Source organism: Salvelinus namaycush, chromosome 1 (genome assembly GCF_016432855.1).
Source record: "Salvelinus namaycush isolate Seneca chromosome 1, SaNama_1.0, whole genome shotgun sequence".
Lineage (NCBI taxonomy): Eukaryota > Metazoa > Chordata > Actinopteri > Salmoniformes > Salmonidae > Salvelinus > Salvelinus namaycush.
The window spans coordinates 22,512,448-22,538,760 of record NC_052307.1 but is presented as its reverse complement, the minus strand read 5'-3'; the positions used below and the strand labels follow the sequence as shown (position 1 = coordinate 22,538,760).

General features: G+C 40.0%; 1 protein-coding gene across 1 annotated transcript in view; it reads right to left on the bottom strand.

The window, feature by feature from the left end:
• Nucleotides 1–6,251: 6,251 nt before the first annotated feature.
• The window catches only part of LOC120054536 (solute carrier family 15 member 4-like), a 44,232-nt gene continuing 24,170 nt past the window's right edge, over nt 6,252–26,313 (bottom strand). Inside the window, exons 8-9 of the mRNA XM_039001979.1 lie at nt 17,938–18,096; nt 6,252–7,684 (exon numbers count right to left, since the gene is read on the bottom strand). Coding sequence (XP_038857907.1) covers nt 7,518–7,684; nt 17,938–18,096 — 326 coding nt within the window. The 3' untranslated portion in view covers nt 6,252–7,517. The remainder of the gene's footprint in view (nt 7,685–17,937; nt 18,097–26,313) is intronic.

The window sequence follows — 26,313 nt, the reverse complement described above, 5'->3', positions numbered from 1 at the left end:
TCATCATGTAGGCTATAATAAAAACAATCTCATCATGTAGGCTATACATAGGCTATACATGCGCTCTAGCCAACCTGTCAATACCAGAGTCGGCACACGCTATATATCGCACACATTTGAGAAAACCATCAGTAGAGTTGAAAATGTGATGGAAACCCATCTACATTTTTTTTTTTTTTTTGGTACATGGGAATTTAACCGCACAAGGTACATTATTTGTATGTGCACTACGCCATCACGCACAGCTTTTATCAACAATTAAATTAGATGGTAACACACATCTTGTGGGAAAATGCAGATTTTAGAATATTCACATGAAAATATGTCCCCAATTGGACAGAAACCTAGCTATTGACACATTTTTTATCTGACGATTATCTCGGGTGCTATCCCCTCCTCCTCTGGAAGGAGGCCCATGTGCTCCCTCTCCACAAAGGTAGATCAATGCATTGCACTCTACGTTTCGAAAGCCCTCCTGCATAAACTTCTGCCATACCTTAATTCATTGTTAACTTGTTGACATAGGAGATACCAGACCTGGTCTCAGGGTTGGCTAACTCTGGAGATCTCTTCAATTTCCACCACAGGAGTTTGCTCAGGGGAGAACAGCTCATGGGGCGGCAGGGTAGCATAGTGGTTAGAGCGTTGGACTAGTAACCGAAAGGTTGCAAGTTCGAATCCCCGAGCTGACAAGATACAATCTGTCGTTCTGCCCTTGAACAGGCAGTTAACCCACTGTTCCTAGGCTGTCAATGAAAATAAGAATTTGTTCTTAACTGACTTGCCTAGTTAAATAAAGGATAAATAAAAAAGAATGCGAAAATGGAATGGAATGTATTTAATACCATTCCAGTCATTACCAAGGGCCCGTTCTCCCCAATTAAAGTGCGACCAACCTCCTGTGATCTCCACGAGTTGGGAAGATCTGCTGTTTGGGAATCTTTTTACTGAAGAATTTATGATTGTGTTTTGCTTTTCATGTATTGTTGTGTATAATAACGTGTATTTTAATGTCTATCTGGATGTGCAGTTTAATGTGTATATTGTATTTTGATATGTAGTGTTGTGCTAAACAGGGCTCATCTGAAAAAGAGACCTTGGTCTGAGCATTGACTCCCTGTTAAAATAAAGGTAAATAAAAGAAAAAGAGCAGCTGTCAAGTTCAGCTTGCCATTCCAGTCTAACCATTTATTTTTTTACAGATGGAGCCACAGGGAACTGCAGACAACATTGTTAAAAAACACAACCCTGTTGCCTGAGCCAAGTAGCTGTGCCTTGTAAACAAAGTCTCCCGCCTGACCTGTGCACCTCAGTGGGATGACAAACAACAACATTCCCCCCGCTCCCCACCCCCCGGATCCACTACAGAAAATAGCAGTGATGACTCAAACACCCAACGGCAATGAAAGATTGGCTGGCAAAAAGCCTCCAGCTGTAAGATGAGGGGTGCACCCAACCATGTCATATAGATATATAGTGAGGCTGGTTGGAAAATGTACCACTCCAAGACCTGGTGGGACATTTTTAAACCTGTTTGAAAACAAGTGAAGGTCACAAAGCCAGACCGATATACAGCTGATGATAGCAGCAAGCTTTGTCAAGGCTGAGGAAGATGTATTTTTATATTTTGATGGGACTCTGGCTGTATCCCTACATAAACAACCCCGGCAGATAATGACACAAATCTTAGCAATACATCCTGGTACATACAACATACCTGCAAATCTGTTTTTCTAGTTATCTGTTCACATGTCTGGCCAAACTAATGTGGCATACCTTAATGCTCCCCTGCCACACACCCCGGTGCTATGGAAACCGGCACTGACAGTGACAAAACATGCTGTTGTACTGAACAATAGATACGTGAATAATAATAACAGGTTAAAGAAGGATGTTTAAGCCTTGAGACATGGATTGTGTATGTGTGCCATTTAGAGGGTGAATGGGCAAGAGAAAATACTTAAGTGCCTTAGAACGGGGTATGGTAGTATCCAGCCAACTTGACATAACTGTGGGAAGCATTGGAATCAGCATGGGCCAGCATCCCTGTGGAACACTTGACACCTTGTAGAGTCCATGCCCCAATGAATTGAGGCTGTTCGCAGGGCAAAAGGGGGTGCAACTCAATATTCGTTACACTCAGCGTATAAACCAATGATGTATATAAATCATTGGTATAAACACTAATGACTAGTGTATTATTCTTTTGACCAATTAGATCAGCCCAGAAAAAGATCTGATGTGATTGGTCAAAAGACCAATTAGTGGAAAAAAGATCAGAATTAGAATGCGTGTGTAAACACAGCCTTTAAGGCTCAAGCAATTAAAAGGTTTTAATGGTTCCAATAGCCTATCTTAATGAACAACATGTGAGATAATACCATCTTACTCAATAATTACAACTGCAAGACTCAATTATCGTTAGTGAGGGTGTTTGATAACAGGGTACTTTCTAAATATAATCCGTTACAGTTACTAGTTACATGTCCAAAATTGTAATCAGTAACGTAACTTTTGGATTACCCAAACTCAGTAATGAGATTACATTCCGTTATTTTTAGATTACTTTCCCTTTAAGAGGCATTAGAAGAAGGCAAAAATGTATGTTACCAATTGAACGACATCTATTGCAGGATAAATCATGTTAAAGTTTACATAGCTGGCCATATATGAATGTTAAACTTTACTTTATGGGTTGGTTATGTAGGCTTCTTCTAACCCATTGCTTTCTACTACAAATAATAATACAATTAAATTATATCTTTACATTAAAAACCAAAGTCTATCAGAATTCCACTCATTCCAATAAATGACTGGAATTCATAAACAACAGAGTAGGGCTGGCTAATAAGTCCTTAGTTTTGGGGTCATGCTCAGGTAAAACACATAGAATCTTGAATGAGTAGGTGTGTCCAAAAGTTTGGACACACCTACTCATTCAAGAGTTTTTCTTTATTTTTACCATTTTCTACATTGTAGAACAATAGTGCATATATCAAAACTATGAAATAACACACATGGAATCATGCTGTAACCAAAAAAGTGTTAAACAAGTCAAAATATATTTTATATTTGAGATTCATCAAAATATTTAGATTTGTAACTTTTTTGGTTACTACATGATATGTGTTATTTCATAGTTCATGTTTTCACTATTATTCCACAATGTAGAAAATAGTAAAAATAAAGAAAAACCCTTGAATGAGTAGGTGTATCCAACCTTTTGACTGGTACTGTATATACAATTTATAAGTACAAAAGTAGATGTAGTAACTACAGATTTGTCACGCTGGCATAAATTATTTGGGAGACAGGTGCAGGAATGCGTAACATGCGTTTTTATTACACCCAAATGATGGTGTGCCGTGTAAGGGCATGTGGACAAAAACCAAACAAACACGTAACAAAACACAGGGTTGAAACCCAAATAAAAGTGATTACACAATGATTAACACACGGGACGAGACCCGTAATCATCTGCGCAAACCACAATGGCACAAAAGCCAAAACACACAGCACAGGTACTCACACACACCAACGGACATTGTAACAATAATGGACAGCCCAATGGAAACCGAAGGACACACTTAATACAAATACTAATCTGTGGGAATAGGGGACAGGTGTGCGTAATGAAAGTTCCGGAGAGATCCATGACAAGATTGCTACTTTAAGTCTATCAAAAGTGTGCACGTTTGAGCGTGTGTCCATTAGGTCAAAGGAAAAATGTTTTATCAGCATGAAATAGATGGAGCAATAAAAGCCCCACTTTTATTCCATAGGCTTGGATCCGCACTATGCAGCTGTTGCAAGAGCGCATTTTTCACTGGCTATCTATTGGTTTCAAAAATAATGATTGATAGGCAGCTTAAACTTCTTGAATACAACCATTATTGGGTTCAAATACACATTTAGATTTGTGACAGACATCCACAACAACCACAATATGTAAACGGACTGTTTGAAAATGTGAAGAAAACAAATATGTAAATGTTTTTTAAATGTGAATCGCATTTTTATTTGGCGTACGCCCGACGTCATTGCGCGTGCCCCAGTTTGGGAATACCTGGTCTAGATAATGAATAGAAATACACATTAGAAACAATTGACTCATAAATAGCTTATAGCACTCCAACTCCACTGCTTTGTAAAGCCTGGTCTATAAATCTGACCTAAACCCAGAACCTCAAAAGCAATATCTCAATTATTCAGTATTTTTCTATGTTATTGCCCTTCAAGACTTCCTCCATAACCACTCATATCTGCTAAAAAGTAATCTTGTGAGAAAGAAGCGGCCACACAGCTATAACCTGGAGGCATTGTGTTAAGTTCAAACATCAAGCTGTCTGTTCTGACACGCTTGTGTGGTCTGAATCCAACCACCAGACTCCATCTAATTTACTATACAGGAAACAGCCCAGAGTTGTTGCCTCGGCTGTAAGGCCTAAGCATTAACACATGATTTGTGGGGACGTGCCAATTTCAATCCCAGTCTGATGAAACATGCATTCGCCTCACTGGAAATGCTCAATTTCACCCATGAGTCACAATAAGAGCTCTGTGTTATGCAAACTATTCTATGCCAACCTGCCAGTGGGTGTCTCCCATGTCTAAGAGGAATAATAGGGTAACAAAGGACGGGAAGAGGCTTACCGTAATCGATAAATAATATAACCCTGATTATGGCAAATATATGCTAATGCTACCATAACAGTTAACATACAGTTGTAAAACATACAGCATCAATATGACTAAAATGCTTATGGTTTGGCATTTACCCATCTTTAAAATAGACGTCAATCATTACAAGTCCTAAAGGATAAGCAATCTCAAACAAAGTGTTTCCTTTAGAGAATCGAATGTAGGAAAGACCGATTTTAATATTTTATTAGCAAAAATAACCCCACAAAAAACATTCTAAATACCAATGCTGCAGCATCATTAAAACAGAATACATTTTCAGAAAATGTTTCTTCAAAAGCTGTTAAGTTGACACAAAAAAGAACCACCATTCATCCAACAAACACTATAATAAAACAGCCAAAATAATGTTTTCAGCCATTGTCAATGAGTTAGTAAATGGTTTCAATGTGTTAGCTAAAAAGGTCAATTCAAGCCACCAACCTGAGAATCTGTAAACAACTATACTTCATGACATCTCAAAGACAGTTTACTAACTCTTCATAACAATTGTATTGGTATTCTTTAATAATTCAATTATTCTACCCCCCTTGAACCCTGAGTAGATTTTGGTTTGTAAAATACCTTACTTTCAGCTTTAACTTTTTGCACTTAGGTCTACTGTAGGTAAAGCAAACATGCAGATTGCTGCTAAACAATCACTTGTCGGGTAAAAGGGAAAAACATTGTGGATCTTGCTATTTAACAGAACATACATAGTTTTGTAGTGCCAGAGTCAACGATTAAAGAGCTTTGACTGGGGTGAAATATACCAACTACATGAGAGGGATTACATGGAGTGAGGCTCTGAACATTGTCTACCATATGATAAGTATACATTAGTCACAACCCCCAAAAGCTACAGTATGTAAAAGTGCAGTCTATCCATAAGGACACCATGTGCTGACTACAGACATTTATTAACACATCCAAATCTGAGGCTAGACATTGTCAACAATCAGACTAATACTGCAAATTAACATTTTCATTTTAACCTTCACCCCAATTGCATAAAGAAACTGGTAACTGTAAAATTGTGGTTCAGTCTGAACTAATGTCAACTTAATGAAAACATTTACTTTCACGATACAATTCACGTCGTTTTCTGCTGCAGCAATCACAGAATATCCCGTTTCAGCAACACGATATTGTGTCATTGCTGGCTAGGGATGATTAGTCCGAGTAAATGATGATGGTAAATATACCAAAATGGTTTTCAAGTTGAACCAACTGGCAATATATACATTTAATGTCATACATTTTTTTTGTAATCAGATTAAAGTTTAATTAAACCATTGCATAGTCGAAAAGTAGTAGTCTAAGCCTTATTCATGGATTTAGCAGGTAAATTTAATTAAAGAAATACCTTTGATATTTAAGTAACTCTAGATCAACGCCTAAAAGACAAAGTATATGTATACACAGTGTACAAAAAATGTGGAACACCTGCTTTTTCCATGACAGACTGACCAGGATCCCTTATTGATGTCACTTGTTAAATCCACTTCAAAATCAGGTGTAGATGAAGGGGAGGAGACAGGTTAAAGAATGATTTTTAAGCCTAGAGACAATTGAGACATGGATTGTGTATGCGAGCCATTCAGAGGGTGAATGGGCAAGACAAAATTGCCTTTGAACGGGGTATGGTAGTAGGTGCCAGGCGCCCCGGTTTGTGTTTGATACAGTTCCCTGTGTGTCAAGAATGGTCCACCTCCCAAAGGACATCCAGCCAACTTGACAACTGTGGGAAATATTGGAGTCAACATGTGGCACACTTTCGACACCTTGTAGAGTCCAGAATTGAGGCTGTTCTGAGGGCAAAAGGGGGTGCAACTCAATATTTGGAAGGTGTTCCTAATGTTTTGTACACTCAGTGTATAAGCAACAGTATGACAACAAAATTAAAGACTGAAAACATAGCTCCATATTGAAAACACATACAGTAGGTGAAAATAATGGTTAGCAAAAAAATGTAAATAACTTTTCTATTTAACCTTTACATGCCAATCATAAACAAGTTTATACAAGTAATATAGCAAACACCAAGCCCCTAATCACAATTGAATAATGTTCAATACAGTGTGAAAATGGCACAATTCCTCTAGTGCAAATGATCAAAGAAAGGATTTAAGAGAAAACAAGCAAGAGTACAAACCTGATCAGTCAGTTGATGAAGCCTCAAAAGTTTTTCAAAATGGTGTGCCTTGTTTTAAATTGTTCATTGATCTATGGCACCAGTGAAGAGGCCACATTTGTGTAATGCTTACTTATCTGACAATAGGAGTGAGCTATTTGTAATTAATTTGATCAGCTTACGTTAAATAATTGGTTTAAATTATTGAAAATTACACCATTCATATTCAAGGGAACCCTAATCAAACACAGTAATGATGTTTTAAATAAGGTACTGTACAATAAATATACATTAACATGAACTTGATCTCATGTGAGGGATGTGCGAGTGTACAGTAAAAATATATTTTTGCTTTGAAAATGTAATAGTCTTACAAACCCATTAAGTAAAAAGAACAAACTCTATCCGGTACCAAATCGAGATTCCCTAAAAACACGTCACTTTGATACAGCTACGACCGGAAGGGGACTTTTTCGTAACGGGTTAGGAAAATTAACATAGCAGGTTAGGAGAATTAGGTTAAGGTTAGGAAAAGGGTTAGAGTTGGATAAAATGCTCTCTTAACCTGCTTCGAAAAGTAACTTCTGGTCATATCTGTATTGAAGTGGCATGTTTTTAGGGAGTCCAGTACCAAATCAGGCAGGTGTTCTGGCACTAACTACTACAAACTAAGGCAGGTAGGGTGAGGTCAGATGGACAGGGGTCAGTCATGGGACCAAGACGAAGTGATACCCTGCCTCTGACTTCCTGCTCTACTACTCTTCTGTTTGTCGTACTTGACCGACACGATGAGGAAGACCAGCAGGGTGAGGCCCTGGATCCCCGCTAGCAGGAAGAAGTAGTAGTTGAGCTGGGAGTCATTGATGTTACCTAGAGGGAGGGAGAGAGGGGGAGGCACAGGGCATTATGACAGAAATCAGTGCAACATCTCAGAAAGAGACACCACAAGAACCTGCAGAGAGGAAGAGATGGAAAGAGAAGAGGGTATGATGCAGATGTCATAAATCGTGAGTCACAATAAATAAGGGGTATTGAAAGAGCAAAACATGACAAACAGCAGTGGTTGATGCAACCTGCAGAGAGGGAGAAAGAGTCAGATGGATGGGAGCATGACCGCAACATCACAAAGCAGTGTTCCACATTAAAGGGATACATACTGTTCATTCAGGCATACAGATGTAGGATCTTAATTTGAGCCAGTTTGCTACAGCAGGAAAATAATCCTGCAGCAACAGGAAAATTGTATTATTATGTGGATTATAATGGAATGGCCATTTTTGTAGGGGTTGATACATTTTTGGTTAGGGCAAATCAAGTCAAATTTGTAAGTGGAAATTACAAACTTTAGAAGCATTTGTAAAACTCAAATACACTACAAATACACCACAGCAACAAAAGTTATCAAATTAAGACCCTACATCTGCATGGGCATAACCTGGCAATGTCACATGGCAACAAAAGTTGTTCTGTTTCCATGTTTAGCTCGCTCTTTCGAGATAAATAAAAGGAGATCTGTCTGCAGTGGCTTGTGCATGAGAAGAAACAGCTCTGTCAAAGTGCAGAGGGAAGCTGCTTGCGTCTGGTCTTATTTACTTTTGAGATGTTCGACGCAGTTTGACCCCAAACTTCAATGATCATATGGAGGGTATTATTGAGGATCTGGGATTTAAGCTTGAGAAATAACAGAACAGTCTGGACCCTCAGCTGTAAGGCGAGGCAGGGTCTCAACACTATTAAAGGACTGTTTCCTCAGAGGAACAGATGCAATAAAAAGCTAAAATCACAATGATGCTCACTTCCTTGTTTGACCTTCACTCTGGCTTAGTGGGATTGAAATAGGAGCTGTGTGTGTGTATTGGAGACACTGGCGCAGCATGTCATAGAAAATCTGACCATTTTCAGTACAAACCGACTGGTTGACATCTCTCCTACATAGACCCTCGTTAGAGCAACTCAGCAACTCACCACCTTGTATCTGTAGTACTATAGAATTCAAATTGTCCAAGACAATATTACCCTTTCGGTCTTAATAAGATAAATTGGCACCCTTCTTTCTCAGTTAAATATCACCAGGCTCCAGTTTCAGCAGTGGATCATTACTAAGAAGCCTCTTTCTGAGGTTTATTTTTGCACCCAGCTATTGCAGTATTTACTTCTGAATGTTGGCACTGCTAATTAGTTGTCCCTATTCAAACAAACACTGGAGGGGAATTCTAAACAAAATCTTGTTTTTCCCCCGCTATAGTTTGACATGAAGGGAAAAGTCGACAGCTGCACTAAATCCTCCATTTTGAAACTTAAACGGAACATTGTCTGACAATTTTGTTGGCATTAGAGAAGCTTTCCACCCCTGGCAGTCTGGTTTACTGGCCTTGCTGTTCAGCCAGAGGCACTTCTAATGCAAATCACAGCTATTCATTTGACGGCTGTTCCAAACCTCTGCCAATAACAGCACATTTTCAGTTTTCCGCTCTCCACCTCAGACCACTCCCAGACAGTCCTAGTAAATTTCTTGCATGAGAAATTTATCTTGGCTAAGAAGCTATTTGTTTCTTTTTGACCATCTTAACTGAAAACAAATGACAGTAAGGTCCTTAATTGTTATGCGGAAATGATTTGATATTGAGATAAAAACGGCTGCATTGGACCTTAAACCATGTTGTTAGAAATGACATACGATTGAACAGCGCTGCCCATCTATGTGAATGTAATTTCACTAATTGAAAACATTTCATCTAACATTCAAAAGGACAGGAAATGTCTCTCCTGATTAGACTGGCGACAGTCATTTTGTGATTCTACAATAGGTAAAGGTCCACCAGTGTATCAGTGTAGAAATAGCATGGAGGAGCCAAACACTAAATCTTTTTCCATCTCAGGCCTTTTTTTTTTATGCTCCCCGCCTCACTCAAGCTGGGACATGTTTAAAATGTAAGTAAAAGACCAAAGAATAGATTCCGACGTAATGTTGAATAATTCATAGGGAATAAAACAGTAAGCACAGCAAGCTAGCACAGGGGGTATGGGTATACTGGCAGAGAGTCTGCTGCTTGTATTTCAAATCGATAGCTGACACTCAAGAGTCTGCAAGCACAGCTTTAATTAAACAGGGGTGATGGCTTTAAGGGGACTGGGAGAGCAGAGAGGCCAAGGCAGAACTGCAGCTGAATAAAAACATGTTGAGGGGAAAGAACACCCCATTCATTGACCTTAACTTAAGGATCGGCGTTCCGTCAATGGGACAGTTGTAAATCATTCAGCGCGTTATGTCAAGATCGCAGATTTTAGAGAAACAACACGTTGGTACATATAAGTGTCTTATATCTTGTTAATATAACTGCACTGTCCAATTTACAGTAGCTATTACTGCGAAAAAATGCCATGCTATTGTTTGAGGAGAGCTCCTAACAACAAAACACTTTTTCAACACGATAGGTTTGAAATATTCACCTCTGAAGGTGAAACGTGTACTTACATTCTGAAATCTTGCTTTGATTTATCAACCAAAGGGTCCCAGAGATAACATGAAGAGTCGTTTTGTTAGATAAAATCATTTTTCATATCCTAAAAAAGGTCCATATAGCACGCACGATTGATTTTGTATTACCACTCGTTCAATTTGCAAAGAAAGGAATCTGTGAAAATCTCACCCTAAACGTTGTTTGAACCAGTCAAATCACGTTCATATCTATTCCTCAGAGATCCTAGAAGGTAACAAGACTTCACTATTTCATTAGGGGTGTAGTACATCCTGTAGGACACCATATTTGGTCAGAGAGCGACGCCTTCATGGCACGCCATCACTTGAACGGCTGTATCGTTGTCAAATCGGGGTCAAACAAAGCTAGCTAGATAGCCAATGAGCTGGGCTTTACGGGAGTATCCGGAAACCATGTATATGTTGTAAAATGTAGGTGCTAACCTTGTACGACAGCATGCCTTTTAATTTTGGACAATAATGTTAAGGATATTCAGAGTTATGAAGTTATGAAAACTGGTTGTTTTGCAAATGTTGAACTTATAATATGGCTACTAATACTTAGGAAGCTAAGTATATCATCCAAGTATACAGATTTGACGATATTCTTGCAGAAAAATGGAATATGCCATTTGCCCAAATGTCTCTGGGGACTTCACACTAAAAGTCTTGTTGGTCAGTCATTCTTCAAGTTATCCATCTGAAACGTTGCATATACACTGCTGCCATCTTGTGGACACTATCGGAATTACAACCAGAGTGATGGCTAGAACTATGACCTTTCTCTTGCATTTCAAAGATGGTGGTAGAAAAAGACCGGTTGTTTTTTTCTTTGTAATTTCTTCTACCAGATCTATTGTGTTATATTCTCCTACATTCAATTCACATTTCCACAAACTTCAAAGTGTTTCCTTTCAAATGGTACCAAGATTATGCATATCCTTGCAGCTGAATAAATACATGTTGAGGTGAAAGAGCACCCCATTCATTGACCTTACTTGTGTAGTGTTTTATAGATTCAATAAACATCACTGGAGAATAAGTAATATAACTGGCTCCGGTGGAATATCAGGGGACGACTGGTTAGCGAAAAACGTGTTTATGGGGTGTGTTTGAAAAATTGCGCAAGGTTTCAATTTTTTGTAATGGTACTTACCGAATTTCATTAGACTGCCTCCCTCTCTCCCTCACGCCCATGCCCCCCCCAGAGCCCATTTGGCTGCTAAGCACTTTCAAAAGTGTGGTAATTACGGCAGCAAAAGAAAAAACATGTATAAACCATTAACGAATCACATAAATATTTTCCAAGTATTTAAAACAGCCAAATGCTGAGTAGGGGGGGGGGAAAGTGCAACTCAATCGATATGTAGGAGGAACGCAGCGCTACCCAGAGTTGAGACGCAGAAGGGAACTTCTGTGTCTGTTTGCCTCTGAATATGATTCTAGCCACCACGATGAGTTCATTATGCAATAATAATAATAACACAGACCCCTGAGATGGTCTTCAGCCATAGCTGTGTGGCCAAAGGGTCTTTTTTACAGTGTGTGTGGCAATAACCACGCCACTGTATGGCTGGGCTGTTGTACTGTATTTGAGCAAGTCATGTTGTGCAGAGATGGATCATGTCAATATCAATTTAAGGTTTTTGAAATTGATCAAAACATTTAAGCTCTCAATGCAATGTTCCAACAGTTTCACACTACAAGGCATTCAATACCATTTTCTGGTACAAAATTAATTTAGTGAAGGGGATCAATGCAGGTTATGTTTTCAACTGTGCCTGAACATATTCTGCTGCAAAACTTCTGGATTGACTAGACGAAATAGATTCAGTAGAGCAATCATGAGTATCGGTAATTGTAAATATCAATACCATTATTAGCTTATCTATAGAGAACTCACTATGCAGAACTCTGACACCATTAAAGGAAATAACAGGCTTCTGCTGTTAGATTCATAGTTATTGAGAGTTGATCAGATGGCATTTACAGCATAAAAAAAAACTCTGATTTTTTTTCCTTTCAAAGGGAGACATTTTGCTGTAGTATTTACATGTACAGTTGAAGTTGGAAGTTTACATACACTTAGGTTGGAGTCATTTAAACTCGTTTTTCAACCACTCCACAACTTATAGTTTTGGCAAGTCGGTTAGGACATCTACTTTGCGCATGACACAAGTAATTTTTCCAACAATTGTTTACAGACAGATTATTTCACTTATAATTCACTGTATCAAAATTCCAGTGGGTCCAGTGGGTCAGAAGCTGACTGTGCCTTTAAACAGCTTGGAAAATTCCAGAAAATTATGTCATGGCTTTAGCAGCTTCTGATAGGCTAATTGACATCATTTGAGTCAATTGGAGGTGTACCTGTGGATGTATTTCAAGGCCTACCTTCAAACTCATTGCCTCTTTGCTTGACATCATGGGAAAATCAAAAGAAATCAGCCAAGACCTCAGAAAAACAAATGTAGACAGCACAGAGCTGTGCACAGAAGACCGACCTATCCCGTGGGGAAGGGAGGAGGAGGAAGGGGGAAGGGGTGGACCCCCACCCCGCCATACTGGCAACACTTTAAGGGGCATTGCACTAATAATGGCGCAGACTAGGGAAACGTTGCCGCTGTTCTGTTCTTAGTGCCAGTCTGCAGGTTCAAACTAAAACAAAGTAACTAATAATGGCATCTTTATGCTTTCATTAATAAAATGATAAAAATACTCTTTCAAAATGCCAATGTTTATTATGGATCCATAACGAATTACTATGGGAATAAATATCACTGAATTACAGAAATATCCTCCAATCCTCTATGTAATTATTGGCGGAGAGTCACGTCATGTTTTTCAAAATACTGTAGGTCTACCGTAGGCAACATGAGTCTCACTAGTGTTGAGTAATGTGCTGTTAAAAGTGGTGTAGGTCTTATTTATTTAAAGAGCATATTGAAGTTAGAAGGATTTGAAGCAATAGCCTAAAACTATTTTAGCACCGTTTCGCACTGCTCTGAGACAAGCATGGGGACTGGTCTTGATAAAATCAATGAGATTTTTATTTTCACTCAAATCTCTGTTTGGGTATTAGTTAGACTAAACTAGAATTAGAAAATTATGGTGTTTAAATGTTATGCTCTTAGTGTAACCTTTATTTACCTAGGCAAGTCAGTTAAAACTTCTTATGGCTACAGGGGCAGTATTGAGTAGCTTGGATGAAAGGTGCACAGAGGTGCCCAGAGTAAACGGCCTGCTCCTCAGTCATAGTTGCTAATATATGCATATTATTATTAGTATTGGATAGAAAACGCTCTGAAGTTTCTAAAACTGTTTGAATTATGTCTGTGAGTATAACAGAACTCATATGGCAGGCAAAAACCTGAGAAGTTCCACTTCCTGTTTGGATTTTTTCTGAGGCTGCTAGATTTTCAACCAAGCTCCCAATGAAATTACAGCGAGATATGGATGAGTTTTCACTTCCTACGGCTTCCACTAGATGGCAACAGTCAATAGAACTTTGTCTGATGACTCTAATGTGAAGGGGGGCCGAAGGAGACAGGAATGTGTAATCACTGCCATGAAGTGACCACGCATTGAACACGCGCGTTCACGTGAGAGGCAGCTCCGTTCCATCGCTCAACTGAAGTCAATGTAATTCTCCGGTTGGAACGTTATTCAAGATGTATGTTAACAACATTCTAAAGATTGATTCAGTACATCGTTTGACATGTTTCTACTGACTGTTACTGAACTTTTGGACATTTCGTCACGTTATAGTGGATGCGCTTTGTGACTTTGGAATTGTTTACCAAACGCACTAACCAAAGTAGCTAATTGGACATAAATAACGGACATTATCGAACAAATCAAGCATTTATTGTGGACCTGGGATTCATAAGACTACATTCTGATGAATTCATCAAAGGTAAGGAAACATTTATCATGTATTTTCTGGTTTCTGTTGACTCCAACATGGCGGCTAATTTGGCTATTGTTCTGAGCGCCGTCTCAGATTATTGCATGGTTTGCTTTTTCCGTTAACGTTATTTTGAAATCTGACATGTGTATAACTTGTATTATCATCTACATTTATGATGAGCATTTCTGTTGAAACGATGTGGCTATGCAAAATCACTTGATGTTTTTGGAACTAGTGAATGTAACGCGCCAATGTAAACTCAGATTCTTTTATATAAATATGAACTTTATCAAACAAAACATGCATGTATTGTGTAACATGAAGTCCTATGAGTGTCATCTGATGAAGATCATCAAAGGTTAGTGATTAATTTGATCTCTATTTCCGCTTTTTGTGAGTGCTATCTTTCGCTGGAAAAATGGCTGTGCTTATTGTGGTTTGGTGGTGACCTAACATAATCGTTTGTAGTGCTTTCGCTGAAAAGCATATTTGAAATCGGACACTTTGGTAGGATTAACAACAAGATTACCTTTAAAATGATATAAGACACATGTATGTTTGAGGAATTTTAATTATGAGATTTCTGTTGTTTGAATTTGGCGCCCTGCACTTTCACTGGCATATTGATCCCGTTAGCGGGATTGCAGCCATAAGAAGTTAAGAACAAATTCTTATTTACAAGGACAGCCTACTCCTTCCTCCCCGTCGGGAAATGAACCCCAGTCTCCCGCGTGCCCGCAAGACACTGGATTCTTTAGCTAAATAGACCAGTACTGTACTCCTGATTGTCACGTTGTACAGCGCCATATTTTCCGTTCCATCCTAACGGAAACCCAGATGGTTTTTCGTTTTACTTGGAATAGAAACACCATAATATTAATCAAATTATTAAAGGCTACCAAATTATACCATTATTGAAGGCTACCAAATGCTTCTCAAAGATCCCCTCTGGTGGTCAAACTAGCACTAACTAGCATTAATGGTACCAGTGGTTCACACTTAAATAACGCGCCATAGAATTCTGTGGCACCATACAAGCTGCGCTGCAGTACGCTGCAACTTTTAAAGGAGGAACCACTGTACCTACCCGAATGCATAGTGCCAACTGTAAAAATGTGGTGGAGGAGGAATAATGGTTTGGGGCTGTTTTTCATGGTTTGGGCTAGGCCCCTTAATTCCAGTGAAAGGAAATGTAAACGCTACAGCATACAATGACATTCTAGACAATTCTGTGTTTCCAACCGTGTGGCAACAGTTTGGGGAAGGCCCTTTCCTGTTTCAGCATGACAATGCCCCTGATCACAAAAGCAAGGTCCATTTGTCGAGATCAGTGTGGAAGAACTTGACTGGCCTGCACAGAGCCCTGACCTCAACCCCATCGAACACGTTTGGGATGAATTGGAACGCCGACTGCGAGCCAGGCCTAATCGCCCAACATCAGTGCCCGACCTCACTAATGCTTGTGGCTGAATGGAAGCAAGTCCCCGCAGCAATGTTCCAACATCTAGTGGAAAGCCTTCCCAGAAGAGTGGAGGCTGTTATAGCAGCAAAGGGGGGACCAACTCCATATTAATGCCCATGATTTTGGAGTGAAATGTTTGACGAATTGTTGTCCACATACATAGTGTATCATATTATTAAGAATACCTGATACTGTAGCTGTAATCTCAAGAGTTCTTGAAAGATGAATAGCTCTGAGCATTTCTCCTTTTCTGGAACCTTTGCTCCCCCATTAAAACACTGACATTTCACTAAGCGTCACCCAATGGTCCGTGAGCAGGATATGAGGGTCTCAACCCAAACTGTGAATGTCCAAAATCCCCTGACATCTTATCCTGGATCAGTCAGGACTTGAACGCGGTACAATAAAAATAAAAGGCCATTTCCTGGTCTTGACTGCAGCTACATACTCAGAGCATCACGCGTTGTGTTCCTAAAAGTCAATGATGTATGAATAAATGCATTGGGCAACAACTGAAAGGAGCACCCATTTCAGCAGAATAAACCATCTTTAGGTAGGCAGAAGGTTGACCTTTCGTTGACTTTACCCGTGGGGTTAACTGAGCACATGGCAGTCTCCCTCAGAGGAGACGATGGCTGCCTTTTCTAGGACCACATAAAGGAATGTGATAATGACCAGTCATACAGTATGTGGCGTCACCAAGTCGAATACATAATACAAATACTAGTTACCAAAAGCATATGCTTTTACATTTGGACAGATTTTGTCTGTATCAATGTATCTATCTTTGCTTCTCTACCTGTGCATGTCTGCTGCTAGTTTGTGTGGATTAGAAGAGAGGAGGTGGTGTAGTGTGACAGAGAGGTGAGTAGTAGCCTCCAGCATGCCAAGGAGGTAGCTAGCTAGCTTGCCAGCTCTCTGGTGTGCCCCAGTGGCAGCTTTACTTAAGAGGAGTGGGCTGTGTAATCAGGCCCCCAGCCTGTGATTAATACTGGGTGTCTGTCCCCAAGCCTGCACCACTCTAAACAGGAGCTTGGTGAGCTGAGTAATCCATGCTTCACTCCACTTCGCTCCGCCTCCGCATCACACACCCCTCAGCCATGTAAATAAGAGCGCTGAGTCACAGGAGTGTGGAGGGAGGGGGGGGTAGAGACCGGTAAAGCCCAGCAAAGTAAGTGGAAAAGACAACAGCACAACAAACTGATTTCTGACAGGCTTTGAGGCTAAAGCTTTGGCCACCTGGATGTTTATCTGTTTGATCGACCGCCTTACGCTGTTCGGTCTCTCTTTAAATTACTTTTTCAAAAAGGAGAGTGAGCGAGAGAAAGAAAGCTCGCAGGCAAACTGGGGTCTCGTTTAACAATCAAATGATGCTTACTAAACAAACGGCCCCTAGGAAAGGCGAGGGATGGATTTAGGAAGCCATGCCAAGCATCTCCAAGTGCTTACATCATCAAAAATACCTCCCAACCTGTCGGCACACTGTATTAAATGAGCTATTAGGTGTTTATGGGTAAACAATTTACAGTGCGGTCTTATTTACCGCACACTACCAGGAAGGTGCATTTGGGCCAGGAGGCTTCTCTCACCAGGGAACACATCCATTTGCTGCCAGCGCCATGCCATTTATTCTAGCACTACGACAGAGTTACACAAACATTTTGTTGTTAGTCTGACATCTCTATTTATTACGGAAAACGCTGTTAAAACAAGAGAATTGAATCAGGTAATTTTTCCTTTCCGGATCAACTAATTTACTAACTCCTTGAGTAGATTTTAAAATCAGGACGAGACATGAAAGTTCTTGTCCCCCAGGAAATACATTTATGTTGACGTTGTGAGACTAAATACTGCTGAAGTAATCCAAGTGTCAATACGGTGTTCTGCTATATGAGGACAACAGTAATTTGTCACACTGATGATGTTCTGTCAAATCAATTTTACAGTAACATCTATAAAAACACAAGACATTGTGCATGAGAAGCATAATATCATAGTTTTCCTCATCCCCGGAAAACTGTGTTCATGAAGATCAATGACCAGTGTGTTGATAGCAGTTCAGAGGCTATGTTTAAGGCCCATTGCGCCGACAGGTTTCCCTAGAGTCCGTATACAGATCATTATGCAGGCTGAGTCGATACAATGCACCATCATTCTCAATCACATTGCTTCTCTCTGAAGAGCCTGTCCACCTCCTCTAACATGAGTAATGAACATTGTTTCATAAGAACCTGCTTTAAAAGCTTGTATTGGCTGTGTGTTTGCTCTCTTACCAAAATCCTTGTGGGAGGACATCCAGCCAATCCCCTTGAGGGAGACTATGGACAGTAGGGCGGAACCCACGAAGGAGCCAATCCCAGAGAAGAAGAAGAACAGCCCCATGATGGCACTCTGCATGGACCTGGGGGCAGCTAAGTAGGCAAACTCCAGACCTGGAAGAGGAGACGGAGACACTTAACTCATCGAATAAACTATAAATACTAACAAGTAAACCCTCATGCAGTACATCTGGCCATACAGAGTAAACATTGACTGGTGCTAACATTGATCCAAACACATTTCTAGACTCTGGGCAAACAACATCCATATTTGTACCCTGGCTGGGGGTGATGAACAGTTCAAAGTGTTTTTTCGATGACTTTGGCAGAGGACAGCCCATTGGCCATGTGTGAATGTGGCTGTAGTATAGTGGTCAGCAGCAGCAGACTGTGTGTCACAGTGAGTATGACTCATTACCCATGGGTCCCACCTTGACACAGTAGCCAAGGGACAATCACTACGGAATCAACTCCAATGAATCACTGTAGAGCTCCAATTTAGAGATTAGATTTACATTAGAATAACAGGCCTTTCATCCATAACAACTTGACAAATGTATATACATGAGATAGAGGCTTTGGCCCACTGCAACGTTGTTTGACTGCTAAATATCAGTGAAACGTAAAGCTGTTCTCCCCCCAGCAGGCTACCAGTCTGAAGCACCTATTCAGCTGCTATTGTTTCTGGAAAAGTCCCTCAATATTTTGTGTCGTGAGACAGAGGAGGGGATTGAGGGGGAGGGAGGGAGAGCAAGAGAGGGGATCAAATAGTTTTTCTTTTGCCATGAGAGTTGCCTGCCTGCTAGCTGACATTGATAATTTCATGTCGCGTCAAACCTGTGATTTTTCAAATTAGGTCCTATAACTGCAGCTGTCAGGAGAGATTAGGGAGCCTCTGTTACCCAATGAGTCCCACTGTAACGTTGGCGCGTTTATCTACCATTGGATTAGTCTTTCTTCTTCATCCGTAGATATCAACCATTAGTCTGTGTGATTAACGGGGGCTGAGCTAGAGCTGGTTTTGAGACAAGGATGTCTGTAGAGTGCAAATTGTTAAAAGCTATCTATGAAAAGCTGAGACTCACAGGAACATGTAAGTATAAAATGTTTTGACACTCACAAGCTACACAAAAGTCGTTAGAAGGTAAAGGGTTCTTCCACATAGACTATAGGAAATCACAGGATACTATAATAAGCTCATAGTGGCTGTCAAACTCCAAATGCCACACATTTGTCTCTGACTAGTTGGATATTAATTTCCCAGTGAGCAAAAATTTTACTTACAGCATTTATATAAATTCATTTATCAAGGTTTTGCTTTGGCTGACCTTTTTTTTGTCAGTACAACTAATGAACGCAACCATTTGTGTCAAAATGATTTTGTGTTCTACTTATAGCTCTGGTTGCCCTGAAAATAAAATGGTAAAATACTTAATTGTGAAGCTAAATAAGGGCTGGACATGCAAATAAATGAAAGTCAGATACATGAGAAGTTGATTTTTGATGGAGTCTCGGAACCTGATAGGGTTTTAAGAATGCCTTTTCATACCTTCCTCTGTGGGAAAAATTACCAAAAAATGCATGCGACACATGACTCCTCTCACAGTTACCTGGACTGGGACTAACGTAGCTTGTTATGATACATGACTCCTCTCACAGTTACCTGGACTGGGACTAACGTAGCTTGTTACGATACATGACTCCTCTCACAGTTACCTGGACTGGGACTAACGTAGCTTGTTACAACACATGACTCCTCTCACAGTTACCTGGACTGGGACTAACGTAGCTTGTTACAATACATGACTCCTCTCACAGTTACCTGGACTGGGACTAACGTAGCTTGTTATGATACATGACTCCTCTCACAGTTACCTGGACTGGGACTAACGTAGCTTGTTACGATACATGACTCCTCTCACAGTTACCTGGACTGGGACTAACGTAGCTTGTTACAACACATGACTCCTCTCAGTTACCTGGACTGGGACTAACGTAGCTTGTTACAATACATGACTCCTCTCACAGTTACCTGGACTGGGACTAACGTAGCTTGTTACAATACATGACTACTCTCACAGTTACCTGGACTGGGACTAACGTAGCTTGTTACAATACATGACTCCTCTCACAGTTACCTGGACTGGGACTAACGGAGCTTGTTACAATACATGACTCCTCTCACAGTTACCTGGACTGGGATTAACGTAGCTTGTTACAATACATGACTCCTCTCACAGTTACCTGGACTGGGACTAACGTAGCTTGTTACAACACATGACTCCTCTCACCTGGACTGGGACTAACGTAGCTTGTTACAATACATGACTACTCTCACAGTTACCTGGACTGGGACTAACGTAGCTTGTTACAACACATGACTCCTCTCACCTGGACTGGGACTAACGTAGCTTGTTACAATACATGACTCCTCTCACAGTTACCTGGACTGGGACTAACGTAGCTTGTTACAACACATGACTCCTCTCACAGTTACCTGGACTGGGACTAACGTAGCTTGTTACGATACATGACTCCTCTCACAGTTACCTGGACTGGGACTAACGTAGCTTGTTACAACACATGACTCCTCTCACAGTTACCTGGACTGGGACTAACGTAGCTTGTTACAACACATGACTCCTCTCACAGTTACCTGGACTGGGACTAACGTAGCTTGTTACAACACATGACTCCTCTCACAGTTACCTGGACTGGGACTAACGTAGCTTGTTACAATACATGACTACTCTCACAGTTACCTGGACTGGGACTAACGTAGCTTGTTACAACACATGACTCCTCTCACAGTTACCTGGACTGGGACTAACGTAGCTTGTTACAATACATGACTACTCTCACAGTTACCTGGACTGGGACTAACGTAGCTTGTTACAACACATGACTCCTCTCACCTGGACTGGGACTAACGTAGCTTGTTACAACACATGACTCCTCTCACAGTTACCTGGACTGGGACTAACGTAGCTTGTTACAACACATGACTCCTCTCACCTGGACTGGGACTAACGTAGCTTGTTACAATACATGACTACTCTCACAGTTACCTGGACTGGGACTAACGTAGCTTGTTACAATACAGAGGGAGGAGTGAAACAAAATAAACGTTACTAATAGAAAAAAAGAATGTGGCGTGAACACTTTATTACACTGTCAACTGCTCTGCCACAACATACCTGACCTTTCCATTTGTTTCCACCTGAAAACATTTCTTTATTTGTATCCTCGGGTAACCTTTTCACAGCAAATGAAAAAAGCTGTAATAGCCTACATATCATAGGGGAAATGCATGAGGTTTCTCGGACAATGCACAGCAGTACAATGGGATCTGTAGTGAAAAGAGGTATTTGCAGGACAATTTTCAATGAATTCCCTACTTGTCTATGTGGAGGTGGATACAATAAGTCGAGATGGAATAATAATGATGTCCGCTTCCCAACCATACGCAAAACAAAACAGCCTGACCTTCTTGCACCAAGAGGCGGAATTATTCAAAAGGGAACCAGAAAGTTAAAATATTTTATTAAGCTTTCTCCCGAGGGCTGTGTTGCAGGGGTGATTTTTCTTTCTTGGAAAATAACATTAGCCTTTAACATTTTCAAAAGAGCAATACATAATTAAAAGTCCCAGAGGGGATCATTTTGCAAAGTTTTCGTATATTCTTAGTGCCTGAAAGCAGGAGAACTGCGGGTGATGTATAAGCACAGAATTACACTAGTCCCTCTGAGGCTGAAGGAATTGTAGTGGGGGAGGTGGGAACCTAGATGTATTAAAAGGATTTATTCAAACAGAATAAGACCAAGGGGAAACTGTTTTCCCAGACATATGTCACAATTCAGTCAACCAATTTTCCTTGAAGATATCCCCAGTGGGGGAAGTTTATTTTAGGGCTCCCCACAGCTTTCTTCTGTCTGTATTTCAATTTCATGGGCATTTTGATATTGGAGTAAAGTGTGACTGCCAGTGGTTTTTTAATAGACACCTCGGGCAAACCAATGTGTACGCTGTACCAAACATAACTTAATCATGTTCAATTTAATTAATCCGGTTAGTTCATTTTCTTTGTATCTGTGCAATGTCTTTGCATCCGCCCTCAGCCACACAATATCTACCTACTGTGTCTTTGTCCCCTGGTTAGGACTAGGCCTAGTTGAAGTTGTAAGCAGTAATGCTTCCAAGGGCCATAGGGTGGCAGAGCTGCCATTGATACCAATCCCTCCACAACAACCAACATGGTTGGCCTTTGTAATGGCATCTAGGGGATCCACAGAGCTCTTGGCCATGACACAGTCACAGTTACTTCTTTAGACTGAGTCAGTCTATGGGTGCCAGAAGAAAGTGGATGACTGGATGCAGGGGGTTTCACTCAAGACAGTGTTGAATGCTTTGGCAGACCACTCAGTCGTCAGGCTCACATTTCAGTCTACCCCGCGAGGCACAATACAAAGACTAAACACTGAGTCACTAAAGGTCTCCTTTGTGGAGATGCCATTTTTGGGCTAAGGAAGAGAATAAACACAATCTCCAGAAACAACTAGCAATAACTAACACATGATAGAGATTATGTATGAAAGACATGTTGAAGAAAATGAAAAAAAAAATCCTCTTATATGATACAATAGACCTTGTGGACTTATTTTTTGAAACTATGCAATGTAAAAACACATATAGTGATGAAGTGACTGCAATGACAGTGCACCGAATAGACAGATGGAAGGATGACGCATGCATGGAGAGAGGTGTCAACAACCCCAGTCATCCAGGTAATTGAAATCTGTCTGAAACTGAAGCCCGAGCCTGGTAATGATCATGATTTCAGGAGAAATAGAAAGAAAATAATGAGGTAGGATTCTATTGATTTCAATGGCACTCTGCTTGTAGAGCCAAAATGGACAGCTTATGTAATATCTACATCTAACAATACCTCAACCTTCAAAGATATGAGGGAGGACAGATTTTAAGATTTGCTCCTCATGTGAATAGAAGTTCTTAAGTCAACAGTAAAGCTGTTCTTCAGTCGATCGCTATGGTGATGACAATGAAATGACGACGCCAACATCTATCTAGGAGCAACAGTTGTTCAATCAAGGGCAAGAGGAAGAAAATAGCCTAGCCTGTCATTTTGTGCTTGTAGGCTCTGCAGTTGAAAAGTGTCACCACACACAGGAATGACAAAGTTTGACATGCAAAGGATTTCTGCACAACTTTCAAACATATGATTGTTGGCATAATAATTCTCTACAGATCCATATTGTAAGCATCTTCTTTGATCTTTGCCACGCCCATACACTGAGCCCACAGACAGTGCATTCGGAAAGTCTTCAGACCCCTTGACTTTCTCCAAATTCTATTACGTTACAGCCTTATTCGAACATGGATTAACTTGTCCCCTCCCTTATGAACCTACCCCACCTACCCCATAATGACAAAGCAAAAACAGGTTATACATTTTTGCTAAAATGTATATACACTACCATTCAAAAGTTTGGGGCCATTTAGAAATGTCCTTGTTTTTGAAAGAAAAGCACATTTCTTGTCCATTAAAATAACATCAAATTTATCAGAAATACAGTGTAGACATTTTTTATGTTGTAAATGACTATAGTAGGCATACAGAGGCCCATTATCAGCAACCATCACTCCTGTGTTCCAATGGCACATTGTGTTAGCTAATCCAAGTTTATAATTTTAAAAGGCTAACTGATCATTAGAAAAAGAAGGCCAGTTTTATTGCCTAGAAGGCCAGCATCCCGGAGTCGCCTCTTCACTGTTGACATTGAGACTGGTGTTTTGCGGGTACTATTTAATGAAGCTGCCAGTTGAGGACTTGTGAGGCGTCTGTTTCTCAAACTAGACACTAATGTACTTGTCCTCTTGTTCAGTTGTGCACCGGGGCCTCCCACTCTTTCTATTCTGGTTAGAGCCAGTTTGCGCTGTTCTGTGAAGGGAGTAGTACACAGCGTTGTACGATATCTTCAGTTTCTTGGCAATTTCTCACATGGAATAGCCTTCATTGGACTGACAAGTTGCAGAAAAAAGTTCTTAGTTTCTGGCCATTTTGAGCCTGTAAAAAAAAAAAACACAAATGCTGATGCTCCAGATACTCAACTAATCAAAAGGCGGCCAGTGTTATTGCTTCTTTAAAACCTCTTAAGTATAGGGGGCAGTATTTTCGTTTTTGGCTAAAAAACGTACCCATTTGAAACTGCCTATTTCTCAGCCCCATCGAAACTAGAGTATGCATATAATTGTCAGATTAGGATAGAAAACACTCTAAAGTTTCCAAAACTGTCAAAATTTTGTCTGTGAGTTTAACAGAACTGATATTGCAGGCTAAAACCTGAGGAAAATCCAATCAGGAAGTGCCTCTGTTTTTGAAACCTCTCTGTTCTTATGCATCCCTATCACCCATTTAAAGGGATATCAACCAGATTAGATTTTCTATGGCTTCCCTAAGGTGTCAACAGCCTTTAGACATAGTTTCAGGCTTTTATTTTGAAAAATTAGCGAGAACGATCACATTGCGTAAGTGGATAGGTGGGGGCTCTCAGAGTGAGTTTTGCGCAACAGAGAAAGGCGGCCATTGTTACTCCCGGTCCTATTGAAAAACCAACACTCCCGGTTGATATATTATCGAATAGATATTTGAAAAACTACCTGAGGATTGATTATAAAAAACATTTGACATGTTTCTGTGGACATTATGGATATTATCTGGAATTTTTGTCTGCGTTGTCGTGACCGCTTTTTCCTGTGGATTTCTGAGCATAACGCGCCAATCGAACGGAGGTATTTGGATATAAAAATATCTTTATGGAACAAAAGGAACATTTGTTGTCTAACTGGGAGTCTCGTGAGTGAAAACATCCGAAGATCATCAAAGGTAAATGATTAATTTGATTGCTTTTCTGATTTTCGTGACCAAGTTACCTGATGCTAAGTGTACTTAATGTTTTGTTGAGCGATCGATAAACTTACACAAACGCTTGTATTGCTTTCGCTGTAAAGCATAATTTCAAAATCTGAGACGACAGGTGGATTAACAAAAGGCTAAGCTGTGTTTTGCAATATTGCACTTGTGATTTCATGAATATGAATATTTTCTAGTAATATTATTTGACTGTGGCGCTATGCTATTCAGCGTTGCTGATGACAATTATCCCGATACCGGGATGGGTGGTTCAGAAAGGTTAATCAGAACAACAGTTTTCAACTGCTAACATAATTGCAAAAGGGTTTTCTAATGATCAATTAGCCTTTTATTCTGATAAACTTGGATTAGCTAACACAACGTGCCATTGAAACACAGGAGTGATGGTGGCTGATAATGGGCCTCTGTACGCCTATCTAGATATTCCTTTTTTTTTATTATTAAAAAAAATCTGCCGTTTCCAGCTACAATAGTCATTTACAACATTAACAATGTCTACACTGTATATCTGATCAATTTGATGTTATTTTAATGGACAAAAAAATGTGCTTCTTTCAAAAACAAATACATTTCTAACTGATCCCAAACTTTTGAATGGTAGTGTAAATGTGGTATATTGCTTAATTTCATTTGTGACCCAAGTCTAACAAAATATCACAAATGAGACAAAATTTCACCTGCCCCTTTAAGGGTGGGAGGTTACCATGGTGACGCAACTCGAATCATGTTTGTGCCTGTGAGATTGAGTCTGACTAGTAGCCGCGTTGTCTTCTCTACCCAACAGTCATAGCCGCAGGAAGTAGTTTGGGGGTGGGGTTGCTGTTGATTTTTTTTTAACTAAATGCATTTATATTTGAGTGTTTACCAGCATTTGTAACTTGAGTCTGATAATTATCTGTACAAAACAGTTAATCTGATAATACTTGTGGAATATAAAAATACTTGCTTGATATAGGTTTTCCAGTTTCTTGAAATACTTTACAAATGCAACTTATTTCTACGGGTAAACTGAAAAGGTCTATTCATTCCTTTGACATTTTAGTAGATGCTCATATCCAGAGCAATTTACAGTAGTGAGTGCATACATTTTCATACTGGTCCCCCATGGGAATCGAACCCACAACCCTAGCTTTGCAAGCACCATGCTCTACCAACTGAGCCACATCATCACAAACCACATGTCTCAATGAACTCAATTACTGTATTGTGCATCGTTTTTCTCCATGGTGATGGAAAGTCTACAGGAACAAACCTAGATTACCAGCCTATGTACAATATAGTAATGTACATTTACAGGGGTTAATGTACATTATTAAGGGGTTTGTAAGGATGGTAAATTAATACTGTACAAAAAGTGGTTGTTTTCCATGTTATTTGAT